The sequence below is a fragment of the Xenopus laevis genome, chromosome 9_10L, assembly GCF_017654675.1.
Source record: "Xenopus laevis strain J_2021 chromosome 9_10L, Xenopus_laevis_v10.1, whole genome shotgun sequence".
Lineage (NCBI taxonomy): Eukaryota > Metazoa > Chordata > Amphibia > Anura > Pipidae > Xenopus > Xenopus laevis.
The window spans coordinates 112,862,334-112,876,388 of record NC_054387.1 but is presented as its reverse complement, the minus strand read 5'-3'; the positions used below and the strand labels follow the sequence as shown (position 1 = coordinate 112,876,388).

The 14,055-nt window shown below is 35.9% G+C and overlaps 1 protein-coding gene across 1 annotated transcript in view; it reads right to left on the bottom strand.

Moving 5' to 3' along the window:
• Positions 1 to 844: 844 nt before the first annotated feature.
• The window catches only part of LOC121398225 (uromodulin-like), a 28,056-nt gene continuing 14,845 nt past the window's right edge, over positions 845 to 14,055 (bottom strand). Inside the window, exons 10-18 of the mRNA XM_041577111.1 lie at positions 12,815 to 13,023; positions 11,800 to 11,954; positions 8,225 to 8,470; positions 7,887 to 8,049; positions 6,225 to 6,300; positions 4,079 to 4,099; positions 3,736 to 3,765; positions 3,136 to 3,171; positions 845 to 1,495 (exon numbers count right to left, since the gene is read on the bottom strand). Coding sequence (XP_041433045.1) covers positions 1,425 to 1,495; positions 3,136 to 3,171; positions 3,736 to 3,765; positions 4,079 to 4,099; positions 6,225 to 6,300; positions 7,887 to 8,049; positions 8,225 to 8,470; positions 11,800 to 11,954; positions 12,815 to 13,023 — 1,007 coding nt within the window. The 3' untranslated portion in view covers positions 845 to 1,424. The remainder of the gene's footprint in view (positions 1,496 to 3,135; positions 3,172 to 3,735; positions 3,766 to 4,078; positions 4,100 to 6,224; positions 6,301 to 7,886; positions 8,050 to 8,224; positions 8,471 to 11,799; positions 11,955 to 12,814; positions 13,024 to 14,055) is intronic.

The following is a 14,055-nucleotide window of genomic DNA, read 5'->3' as shown; positions in this document are numbered from 1 at the left end:
ACAAGATTATTACCTACTAGATACTTTTGAGAATAAATATTGGAGTAACTGTCTACTGCCTTGTTTTTTAGATATACTGTATATAGATAAATATAGAGCTTTTTCTGTGAATTTTGTATTACACAGCATAATAAATATTCCCCTAAATGGTGGAATAATTCATATTCAAAATGTATTGTTTCTAGTATTTACTTATAGGCATACTGTAACATTCTTGTTACATGGCATTCTGAAGGTAACAGGTAGTGATGGGCGAATTTATTCGCCAGGCGCAAATTCACGGCGTTTTTTTTTTAGTTTTGCAAATTTCGTGCGAAATTCGCGAATTTTTCAGCGAAGCGAAACGTCGCAAATTCGCCCATCACTAGTAACAGGCAAAAGGTTTCTAGGTATTGTTAATTATGAGCTAAGTATTTGTAATACCAGTTTGACATAAGAAAATAATAAAGGTATGGCATCCTTGATTCAGAAACCAGATATCCTGAAAAAGTCCCAAATTAAGGAAGCAAATAATTCTATGTATTATTTAATTTTTCTCTGTAATAGGGCACATGTTTGTCCACAAGTGCAGTTTTGAAACAACGAACATTGTTATGCACCTACATCAATATAGCTTAAAGGTGCAGAGTAAGTCACATTTAAGTTCACCTTTTTCCAAGATTTTAGTATAGTTTTGTGTCTTGTATTTAACACAGAACACTGAAGTTTAAATAGGAATGTACCATAGGATTCAGTGGCATCTCTGACCTTGATAGGATTTATTTGACTGTATCAGGCAGGTAGGAGTAAGGAGTAAGCTGATGAAGTGAGCCAGTGCATTATTAAAGATGAAACACTGAAATCATGATTTTTAGCCTAATTTATTGACCTTTGTTATAAATACAAAGTGAGTGAGCACACAATATCTTCATCTCAAAGCATTTATTCATTAAGTTTCTAACATAACCATTTCAAATATTGTAAAGTAGCTTTTATTAAATATATTGTTTTTTTATTGTTATTGATGTCAGCATGTTCAATTAATTGAATTAATTAATAATTAATTTAAAAATATTGATTCATAAATTATTAAAATATCATCTATAAAATATATATTCATGAATAAAGAATGGATATTTTCCATGATAGTTGAAGATGAATTCATTCCATTCCTTTGCAGGCTCCAGAAAATAAGTATAGAAATCTACTACTTTGGACAAAATAAATTAAATAACAAGTCTTGCTTCTTCTTTTTCGCCAATGGGATCACATAATTTAAAAAACTGAAGACTTTTCGACAAAATTCTTCACTTGTTACTTTTTACTACTTTCAAGTATTTCTTTAAGGGGGCACTGAACATATAAATATTTTCCAGAATAGCTGAAGAATATTGCCGTGCATTGCTCTGTAGGTACTAGAAATCCAGTGCAGAAGAAGAAGATGACTACTTTCCAGAAAACAAGTCTAATGAAATGAACATCAATAGCACAGTAACTGCCCAAGATGAATGTTTGCCTGAGGGGATAAATGGAAGAAGGCATTACAGATATTCATCTCACTTTAATGACACCACTGGTACATTTAAGAACCTTCTAACACGTTTCACAGGGGGTTTCCTCTATTCATTTCAGCTGAAATTGACTATAAAATTATTTAAAAACGATAAAATAATGAAAACTATAAAAAATAATGTATTATGTAAACGTTTTTTATATTAAACTATAAAAAGTAAATAACAATTGAAAAGTTGTTTGAATTGGCCATTCCAAAACATACTAAAAGTTAAGCTAAAGGTGAATTACCCATTTAAAGTCAATTTGAGCTGACAGGCATGATTTTATGCTCTCTGCCACCAGTGAATAAAATACCCTGTGAAGCTTAGCCATCTGTATTGTATTTTTGATCAAACATTTGAAATATTTTACTGCGGTTTTCTACTGCATCATTTTGCTTGAAAATGATATAAGGCAAAAAAAAAAAAAAATCTGTTCACATGCAAAGAACAACCAAGTCATTTTCTACCCTCTTACTATTTAGATTACTAATTGTTTCTGCATTCTTCATGTTTGAAAAAGCCTGAGTGTAATCAAAAGTGGCACCTAGGGATATTTACTGTGTATGACCTTGAGCATTCAGCCCGTGACTGCTGTGCTTCTCCTTAATTGTGAAGGGGATGGGGGTTCACTGCTATACAAGAGACCATTACCCTTTACCTGTTTGAGTTATGTTATGTCAATGGCCAATGTTTCTGCCCCCACCCAGGGTGCAAGCAGAACTCAGGGTGAAAAGTCTGCCAATCGGTTTTGTTATGTCCCTTTAAATGCAATAGATTGATAGCTCTATGGAAAGGAGACACAATACCTGAATTGACCACTGGACAAATCTCCTAGTGACAGGTCCACTAAAACCCAAATGGTGGCACTCGTAGCTGCCATATCACCATTCCAGGGTATTCCAGTAAATTATGGGGCACATTTACTTAGGGTCGAATATCGAGGGTTAATTAACCCTCGATATTCGACCATTGAAGTAAAATCCTTCGAATATCGAAGTCGAAGGATTTACCGCATTTAGTACGATCGAACGATCGAAGTAAAAATTGTTCGATCGAACGATTAAATCCTTCGAATCGAACGATTCAAAGGATTTTAATCCATCGATCGAACGATTTTCCTTTGATCAAAAAAAGCTAGGAAAGCCTATGGGGAACTTCTCCATAGGTTAACATTGATGCTCGGTAGATTTTAGGTGGCGAAGTAGGTGGTCAAAGTTTTTTTTAAAGAGACTTTGACTATCGAATGGTCGAATAGTCGAACGATTTTTAGTTCGGAACGTTCAATTCGAAGTCGAAGGTCGAAGTAGCCAATTCGATGGTTGAAATAGCCAAAAAAAATACTTCGAAATTCGAAATATTTTTTTATTCTAATCCTTCACTCAAGCTAAGTAAATGTGCGCCCTATATTTCAGGTAAAATGAATATGTTAATTTTGGTGGTACTGGTCCTTTAAACTGGTGTTCAGTTGAGATAAGGAAAATTAATATGCCAAATTGAAAATATTAAATTTTTGAAAAAAGGGAGGTGAGTGCAATGTGTCACCTACAGTTATCTTAAGGAGAATATAAATTTCTTCAAATAAGAAAAAGTGAAGCTTTACCAGAAGCTGCAGATGAAGTAGTTGTAGGAGCAGGAGCTGAAAAGCAAAGGAAAGTTTATTACACATAACAGGGAGTCGAATAAACAAATCTGTACCATTTCCCTTTAGCGATGAACTATGGTAAAATTTGTGAAACACATGGAGGTCATCGGAAGTCTGGGCCTATTTTCTCATCGACATTTTCTTTGCACATTTTTACATGCAGAAAACATTGGACTCTATGGTTGGGTTTTGTTGCTGTGACTTTTTTTCTGCAAAATACTTTGTCAACTGTGTTTTTTTTTGTGGCAACTTTTTCTGTGCATTGGGAACAGGCCACGGCATTGGTACATATTTTTATTTCCCAAAATACATATATTTAATTTGTGTGTCTTTAAATTAACATCTAGGTAAGATAATAAGGATTAGCTCTAACGCTAACATGCAAAAGTGAAAACGCGTAAGGGCTCATTTATGTCTGCAAGCTCAGTTGCGTTCTCCCAAACATCACGCAGTCAAAAGGTGAAATAATTAAATCAATTTGCTGGACAATGAAAAAGAAAAAGGCCAGTACATAGGGAGAGTACTTTATAGGACATTTGAATGCAAGTGAGGCTTTACCAGAAGTTGTAGATTTAGTAGTAGAAGTAGCTGAAAAGGAAAAGAAAGTTTGTTAAACATAACAGGTAGTGACAAACGAATCTGTCCCATTTTGCTTTGGTGAAAAATTTGTTAAACTACTATAAAATTTGTGAAACTCATGGAAGTCAATAGGCATAAATGAATTAGCATTAACACTTAAGGGCTCGATTATGCATGCAAGCGCAGTTGCATTATTGCACATTTTAATGCAGTCAGTCAAAAAGTAAATAAATAAAGAAAATCTATTTATTAGACAATGAAAAATGAGTAGGCCAGCACTTAGGGACAGTAGTGTATAGGACATCTCAATGCAAGTGTTTACCTGCGGGAGCAGGAGCTTCATCTGAAAAGCAAAAGAAATCCCATTACTTTTAATAGGCACAACACGGCTATATATTACAGAGTAGAAATTGTAAATGCACAAATCCTATCTTAGCTAAAAACATTGTCTCTTTTACTAAGGGGAGTAGCTATGGGAACAAAAATGTCTGCAAACCTGCCTAAATATCATGGTGTACAACACAGAAATACGAAGTGTGACTTTTCTGTTCATTGCATAACACGTGTAATACCTGCATGGATTTTATAGTTTTCACATTACTTAATGAATATATTTCTGTTTTATGGCACTCCCATCTCCCCTATTACACCTTCCTATATTGTCATGGCCCCAACTGTTCTACTACTAGTAGTAGAGCCTTGTTGGGATTTTACCAGGGCCTTTCTCTGCAACGTTGATACTACTAATCCTAGAATGTTCTTAATGTTAAACTTCTTATAAATAGTATAATAATATGTTTGAAAAATATGTTTTTTCATCTTCCATATTAACTATTACATCATGGGGGAGATTTATAAAGGGTCGCTTTTCGAAGTGCAAAAAACTTTGAAATTCGACCATTGAATTGAAAAACTTTGAATATCGACGAATTCACTAAAATCGTTTGATCGAACGATTCAATCGATTTTAGCATACAATTGAAGGATTTTTATTCAATGTGTAAAAACATTGTAGAAGGTTAACATAGCAATTCGGCAGGTTTAATTTGGTATTGAAGTCAAAGTTTTTTTAAAGAGACAGTACTTCGATTTTCAATTGGTTGAATAGTCGAACGATTTTTAGTTTGAATCATTCGAATCGAAGGTCGAAGTCGTAGTAGCCTATTCGATGGTCGAAGTATCCAAAAAATTACTTTGAAATTGGAACTTTTTGTATTTAGAAAAATCACTCGAACCTTAGTAAATCTGCCCCCAAAAGTGCTAGTAAACCCACCATATTAAAATGCCGTAAATGCATTTATACTTGTGCCTGTAAACATCTGACCCTTATCTACAAAGGTCTTTTAAACACCCCAATTTACTCACAAACCATATCTCCAGTTACTGACTATTTAGTTCCTGTAATGGCCTCAGAATTTCCTCCTCCCTAGTATCCTCCTGGCACGCATGTTTATGGAACTTCACCAGTATAAGCATGAACCTCGCCAATAGAATAACTCACCAAATGGAGTGGGTGGCCCAGGTGCTCCTGCCCCAGGCCCTCAGCTCAAGGGAGCGGACAAGCCGTATGTAGAAAGCAAAATATTGAAGCAAGGCACTCAAAGGTCACACATGGATCAGACTAGTATTAAATTAAAATGAAAAATCTGTATTTGTATAAATGAATCATGCCTGATGCGTTTGTGTTGAGGACACTTAGTCATACAGTGTCCTCAACACGAAATGCATCAGGCATGATTAGTTTATACAAATACAATTTTTTCATTTTAATGTAATACTAGTCTGATCCATGTGTGACCTTTGAGTACCTTGCTCCAATATTTCCCTTTCTATATATGGAACTTCACCACATTCCTACTTATATAAATTATTACCAGGCAGCGTCAGATATTTTCCTACATTTTCCCTACTTTCACTTTTTCCACCAAGTGTATGTTCCTTATTCTATTGACTACTAGCCTTTCCCTAAATCTCATTTCCACATAACTGCCAAATTCACTGCCTTGGATTGTAAGCTGCTACGGGTAGGTTGTATCAATACCAGGAATATGGAGCATGCCTGCTCACAAGGTGCCCTGTCTATTTCTTTAGGGAAATATGTGTGGTTGTTTGGTCAGAGCAAAGAGATTGCCTGCACCCCCATAAATACAGTGCTGTCAGCATTTAGCAAAGCTGTATTCATGGCAGGCGTGCAGGGGGGGATTCCTCTACCTCCTCCCATCTATTCCTTAACTTGAACATCATTCAAATGCTAGGGAGCCATGGTGGATTCAATCCACAATAGAGCCCTGTACTTACTGCCTGCCCTATTGTCGTAAGGAAAGGACTGGCCTGCACCTGTCAACTCTACCTCTGCAAATCATGCTGGAACTACATTACACTATGAAATATTATACAGAATTTCATTAATATTTTTGCAAATTATTTTGTGCATCATTTATTACATATTGCCTCATATCCTTACTTACCTTGCCTGATGAATGGTCCAATTTTGATGTTGAAGGTATCTTCTGTCATCTCATCCATGGCACGGCTCTTGCATGTCTGCAATACATATGTATATATATTGTTGTTGTTTGAAAGGTGGTTTAGATCCAGTATAATAATACATGGAAAGAAGGAATGAAATTGAATGAATAGAGAAACAACAGACTTCACTAATCTGCTCAGCTTGGTATAGGGCAATATGACGTATCCATTTTTCGTGTTGGTTTGTACCATGTTACAATATATAGAACCAGTCCAGTGTCTTATGCCAGTAGGTTTTATATGTTCAAACAGACCATAGCACTTCACACACAGAAGACCATATAAAAGTGATACAGGTTACACCAGACTTAGTAACTCCGTATCAACCATCTATGGAAATCATTTACTGGTCAGCTAGACCGTACTCACACTCACACTCATGCACTGACATCAAATGGTTTCTGCCAGAGCACTTGGGATTTGGTGAGAGATTGAAGATTGAAAGGGAACCTATCACCCTAAGAAAAAATCCCAAAATACTATTTTATGATGCTAGTTAAGCAAAACTCACACTACTTAACTTTACTAACACTATATAAATGACAATTAATGGGCGACAATGAAACAGATGCCCATTGACTTTAATGTGCATCAATAGCCTCGGGCGTCACAGTTTGTGCTTTGCAAAATTTTCGCCCGTTTCGTGAATTTCACTGGAAATGCACGAATTTTGTGGCAAAACAGGACAAATTTGCCAATTACTACACACAGGCTGTTTTCAGTTTTACAGGGAGACATTTAACACCATGATTTCATCTGTACACTTTTAATGAGCTATAGTATCACTTTATTTTTCTGTAGATTGGATCAAAATTATGTATTATTTTAATGACTTAGTAAATTAGGGGGCGCAGCGGAAAAGTGTTAAGGTTGGGCATAAAACCATTTAATGCAGCCACTGGCTCTGGATGGCTGTGGAACCTATTTATTGATCAATATTTTTTTATTTTGGCATAAGCATAGCATGACAAGATTCTCCCAAATGTGATAGCCCCCATTAATACAAACTTGATGTTGTTGGACTATAGACAATAGCATCCCATTTAAGAAAATGGTACAATATGTTATGTATGCTGATATATGTAGACCAAAAACATCCAAGTAAAGTATGTTTGAGCAACAGTGTTTAGAGTAGTGCTACAGCTGGTAAACTGTAGTGCACATTCTAGCAAGGGCAGCTGTTAGATGTCTATTCTCAAATGGGAAGGATACTGAAAGTGCTTGTATCTGAACAGGATAGTGAATGAATCAGAGATTTCAAGAGTAAAAAAGCGGCAGTGTAAGCAGGGAAACATGGAAAGCAGAAGAGTGGTTGGTGCTAGAATTTGTGCAAGAGATTGGTGGGAAGTGTGCATAGTAGTGAAGATGCTTATGGGGGTCTTATATATAGTCATAAGACTTCAGTGATAAATTACAGTATGGGGTTTGTTACCAATTGGCACTATCTTAATCTGCAGGCCAAAAAAGGTGGAGCTAATCAGAAAATGGGCTGTGACAAACACACATCATAAAATGCCTGATTTTCTATTCAGAAGGTTGATATGAATATGTCCCCTTTTTCCCAGTTTTCTGAAAGCACTTTCACAGACGGTTGTACTCACTGGTGCGCAATTTCCGGTACTGCTGAGACACGCATAGACCTCACAGTGCAGATAGACTTGCTTATAATCCAAGGCAAATGCAAACACTTCGAAAGAGAACTGTGCTTCACTAGTTAAGCCATTTTTTTGTACTTTGACGGTGTCATCATATCTGACAGGGCATCTGTACAAAAGACGTGAACCCGTAATTATTACAGTGACATATAAAATATGAATATCAAATAAGGTAATTATTTCCAGTATTCAGAGGTGGGAGTAATTGCTGCTCCGGCCACCTCCAGCACTATCCCTTCCACCCCAGCTACACCCCTATGGCCATGAGTACCCCAATACTATACCTGTTTTTGATGATATAATATTTAATGGGATCATCTGGATTGCTTGATGGAGTAGCATAGCAATTTTTCAGTACCAAGGCATACTGAGATGGATCGGGTCCATCCAGGAACACTCCAATGTAAATCACTGTGTGGGTGTAGAGTGTAATTTCTGTTCCTTCATATGGATATTTACAGTCGCTGCTGTTGAAAACCGCCATGTGAGCCTTAAACTCTCCAGTGCCATTAGTGCTAATATTTGTAGTGCTACAAACGGCAAGAAAATGGCAAATGAGTTATTGCAAATATATAGTTACAGTCATAAAGAGCCAACACACATTCCAAAGTGAAATCATTCAAATTTTCAGTTCTACAAAGAATTATTCAGTCACCTTTTGTCTTAAAAGTGCAAATCAATTTTGCAAATATGAATAGTGATGGGCGAATTTATTCGGCAGACGTGAATTCATGGCGAATTTGCGCGATTCGCCACCGGCGGAAAAAAAATTCAGAAAAAAATGGACGCCGGCGTGGAAAAAACGTCCGCCGGTGTCACAAACGGACGCCGGCGTCAAAAACTAGACCCCGGCGCCGTTTCACAAATTTTTCACTGTTTTGCGAATTTCGCTGGATTTTTCGGCGAAGCGAAATGGCGCAAATTCGCCCATCTCTAAATATGAGTTAATAAGCTATAAGAAACTATTAAAAATATTTTAATCCCCAATAGAAGCTATACATTTCCGTGTTTTACACTAATTTTAGATTGGATAATTTCTTTACTGTACAGGTATGGGATCCATTATCCAGAAAGATGTTATCCATAAAGCTCTGAATTACGGAATGAGACTCCATTTCATCCAAATAATCCAAATTTTTTAAAACGTATTTCCTTTTTCTCTGTAATAATAAAACTGCACCTTGTACTTGATCCAAACTAAGATATAATCAGTCCTTACTGAAATATCTTGATTTGCCTGTGTAAACCCCACAAAATGTCCCTAATTTTCACTGAAACATTAAAAACACAGAGTGGAATTACATTTTTTATCCTTTAATTTATCACACCAGTATATTAAGTAGGTTAAATAATCAGTGGCCGGCCAGTCTACTAATTCATAACAATTAAAAACAGTGAATAAATACAACCATTAAAAAGATAAATAGATAAACTATAATAATGAGGAAACCTTATCAATTCATATACACTTCTGACCACAGTTCATGACACAATGAAGTTTCCAAATTCATTTCTGCAAAAAATTAAAAATATATCTCCTTTCAACGGTGGAACCACCATGTCTGTAGCCCAAAAAATAGTCCAAAGACAAAAGAGCAGTATTTTGCCATTTATCTGTGTTGTTTTTGTAGAATAATGGTATAGACCCTTCAGACGTTGATCGTGAAAGTTCAAGTCTCAGAACCTCCTAATGTACCAAATACCACAATTGATATATTTGAAGCAGATTAAATGTACAGTTCATATATGGTGTAGACAAGATAAAAATTGTCTCCATACACCAATCTCCACCAGAAATGTGTATTTATATGGAAAGGAGTTTTCAGTGTATCTATAGGGTGATTACTATTATAGTTGGAAATCACAGGGCATCCCCATGTCTCACAATTTCTCACCCCCACCAATATATCTCACCACTTGTTGTCCTCCACACTCACACTACCGTCACACTCTGTTCTTTATTAAAGATGTTTCATCTGACAAAAACTAGCACACTTCACCCTTGAGCATAAAAACTTTTGGGTTCAATTTGGTTCAAATCAATTTGAGGACAAAAAACTTTTCTTCTAATTCAGTTCCAGTTTTTTTTCCCCCATAGACTTAAATAGAGTTTTCATGTGATAAACAGTAAGATAGTTTTTCATAATTGAATTACAACTGGCTCTCTGGAAATATGATTAGAAGATTATAACATAGGATGCAAGTTCAACAAAAGCTGAATATGCACTGTACGTCAAACACATAAGAAACATATTAAAATTTCAAAATCATAGTAACATAGTTAAATCGGGTTGAAAAAAGACAAAGTCCATCAAGTTCAACCCCTCCTAATGAAATACAGCATCCATACACACCCCTCCATACCTTCAGAAAATATTAAATATACCCAAATCTATATTTGTATCAAAATAGCCTTTGGTATTATCTGTCCAAGAAATCATCCAAGCCATTCTTAAAGCCATTAACAGAATCAGCCATCACAACATCACCCGGCAGTGCATTCCACAACCTCACTGTCCTGACTGTGAAGAATCCCCTACGTTGCTTCAAATGGTTCTTGTCTTCTAGTTTGAAGGGGTGGCCTCTGGTGCAATGATCCACTTTATGGGTAAAAAGATCCTCTGCTATTTGTTTATAATGTCTTCTAATATACTTATAAAGTGTAATCATGTCCCCTCACAAGCACCTTTTTTCCCAGATAAAACAACCCCAACCTTGACAGTCTACCCTCATAAATTAAATCTTCCATCCCTTTAACCAGTTTAGTTGCACTTAGTCTCTGCACTCTCTCCAGCTCATTTATATCCCTCTTAAAGATTGGAGTCCAAAAACTGCACTGCATACTCCAGATGAGGCCTCACCAGGGACCTATAAAGAGGCATAATTATGTTTTCATCCCTTGAGTTAATGCCCTTTTTTATGCAAGTCAGAACTTTATTTGCTTTAGTGGCCACAAAATGATTGGAAAATCCCAAAACACTGCCATTCAGTGTATAACTTGCATTTATATTATTTTTGCCAAAGTGCATAACCTTGCATTTATCAACATTGAACCTCATTTTCCAGTTTGCTGCTCAGTTTCCCAACTGAGTGAAATCACTCTGCAAAGTGGCAGCATCCTGCACAGAACCTATAGTTCTGCACAATTTTGTATAATCAGCAAAAATAGAAACAGTACTTTCAATGCCTCCACCAGGTCATTAATAAACAAGATGAAAAGCAAAGGACCTAGTACAGAGCCCTGCGGTACTCCACTAACAACACTGGTCCAAATGGAAAATGTTCCATTTACCACCACTCTTTGTAATCTAACATTTAGCCAGTTCTATATCCAGATATAAATACTATGTTCCAGGCCAACATTGGTTAATTTAACCCGTAACCTTCTATGTGGCACTGTATCAAATGCTTTAGCAAAGTTTAAGTAAATCACATCCACTGCCATCCCAGAATCTAGGTCCCTGCTCACCTTCTCATAAACAGAAATTAAGTTAGTCTGGCAAGATCTATTACGCATAAAATCATGCTGCCACAGACTCATATAGTATTATGATTTGCTATGAAGTTCAGCATCTGATTTACTTTATAAATGCAAGTTATAGAGTAAACAGCAGTGTGTTGGGAGTTTTCCTTAACTGAGAAGGATCTTTGAAAAGCTTTCCTACAACTGACTCCCATTCCAGACCTGTGAATCAAGATAACTATACAAAAAATATTTACAACAGTTAATTATAGTAAATATTTTTGTGATACAATAAAACATAGGCACCATCATAAATAAAATGTATGACTAGAGAGCCACCTTCATCTTAGTATGTATAAACCTGGAAATCATGGCAGACATAAATGATACATTTACCTGATAATGGGATTCACAGCAGTGATAAGACTTAGCCTCATATCAAGGGGGTAAATACAAGTCGAAGTCGTTATCAGCTTATCTCTGATAATGCCACCGTACAGTATAAACAAAAATTCAAAACTGGTTTTGTAAAAGGCATGGGTTCTGTTTGTCTGTTGAAAATCAGAAAAACAAACATGTATCAGTTTGAACAGAATATAACAATAATACAGCTCTTCATATAAACAGATTAGGCAGTATGATAATAGGCTATAGCTGCACTTTATGTCTGTGTATTATAGTCTGTATAGCTATCATAGAGGTTCAGTGATGATATACAGATTTCCCCCATAACTCATATATCATGAAATTATCAAAGAAATTGTAGTGAGACAGGCATGAGTCATCAGGCCCAAAAATATCAATCTTTGGGTTTGGCAAATGCCAGAGTGGCTGCTGTAAGATGCCATAGAAAGTCACTATTTAGTGGACTGAAGGGATGTTGTTTAGGTCTCTGTATTTGAAATGCCTGTGTTTTTTGACTCCCTTTCCAGACCTGTGAGCTGCCCTTCTGCTTGAACATTTGTGCATACGCTTGCCTATGGCTGGAGGGTGGGTCTACTAAAAGGGAAACATTGGCATCATTGTGCTGTAAAGGAGATGTGGCAGGGAAGGATTAGTAATGGACGAGGAGAAGGAGAGCAGGGTGGCATGTTAAAGGTATCAGATTTGTCAAATCATGTTATATCTTTGTTTATCTCTAATCAGGCCAAAGAGGCTCTTCTTTTCTTTCTACATCTTTATATTTAGGCTATAGGGCCTAGGACTTCACAATACTAGAACTTCCCAATACTAGAACTTCCCAATACTAGAACTTCCCAGGTGGATACCAAGACATGGTCAACCTTAGGAGCTGCTTCCAACCACTGACCAAAATAAAAATTACAGTTATCTATATATTAAATGTACAGTATATATATTACTTCAGTACACAATGAGCAATATATAAGTAAACATGGTGAGCTTTACTTACAGTCAACGTCGTTCCACAGTTCCCTGCTTGCAGAGTGGACAGAACTGAATATGTGTTGGTAGTATTATCATTCAGAAAAGTATAGCAATGACTATTCATAAGGTATATATACGTGTGTTCGAGTTTTAGAGCTCTCAGCTGACATTTGCGGAGAGTTGTTTTCATGATTTTCACTCCACAGCTCACAGATGGTGTTAAGTCTTTGAAACCTTTGAACAGATACAATAAAATATGTCTTTTGTTTTAAATTAATTAATAAAACCACACAAAATCAATATTTGTCACCCAACTATCCTTTTGCGTACAGTAGTTTATAGGTCTCAGAAATACTACATAATGTAATATGGTTTGGTAAGTGTGTGTACAAAGAAATATTTACCCATTTTAATTATTTAGAATGTGTAGTTTCCAAAAAATCTATGGTTTTATCCATTAACTTACTGATACAGATTTATAAAACACATGTATTATGTTGTGTTTTCAGGGACCAGAGCATCCATAAAGATGTGGGTATCGATACAATACATATTTAGATAATCCTAGAAACCAGACACCATACATATACTCCCTATGAGTATGGGCAATATGGTGGCACTTGTGCCTTCCAGTGCTGGGGTCTTAAGTTCAATTACAACTTGAGCGCCATGTGCAAGGAATTTGTATGTTCCCCCCATGCCTTCATGGGTTTACTCCAAAAATATACTAGCAGAATTATTGGTTCTTGATAAAAAAAATGGTCCTAGTGTGAATGTGATAGAGACTTTAGATTATAAATGTATATAAGGCAGTGAATGATGTATAATCTCTGGAAAGTACTGCAAATATGTGTACACTAAGAACTCTATAAATAACAGATAATAAGTATATGGTATCCTTATACTCGGAGGTTCTCAAGCTTTCATAGTTTGAAAGTTGGTCTGTGTTCCCAAGAGCAGGTGGCAGATATTGTGCTGTAAAAATGTAAACTTTGTGTTATGTTGATTTATTTGGGAAAAATTGTGTTGCATGGTTTTGAATATGTGGCATACAGTATCTATTTTTAAAAAAAAAAAATATAGATTGTAGGGGCTTACATTATCAATCTTTGTAATGTACAATGTGATTCGGCCTTACAGTTTAAAGGGCATGTAAAGTCTAAAATAGAATAAAGCTAGAAATGCTGTATTTTGTATACTAAATATAAACATGAACTTACTGCACCACAAGCCTAATTAAACAAATGATTTATGCTTTCAAATTTG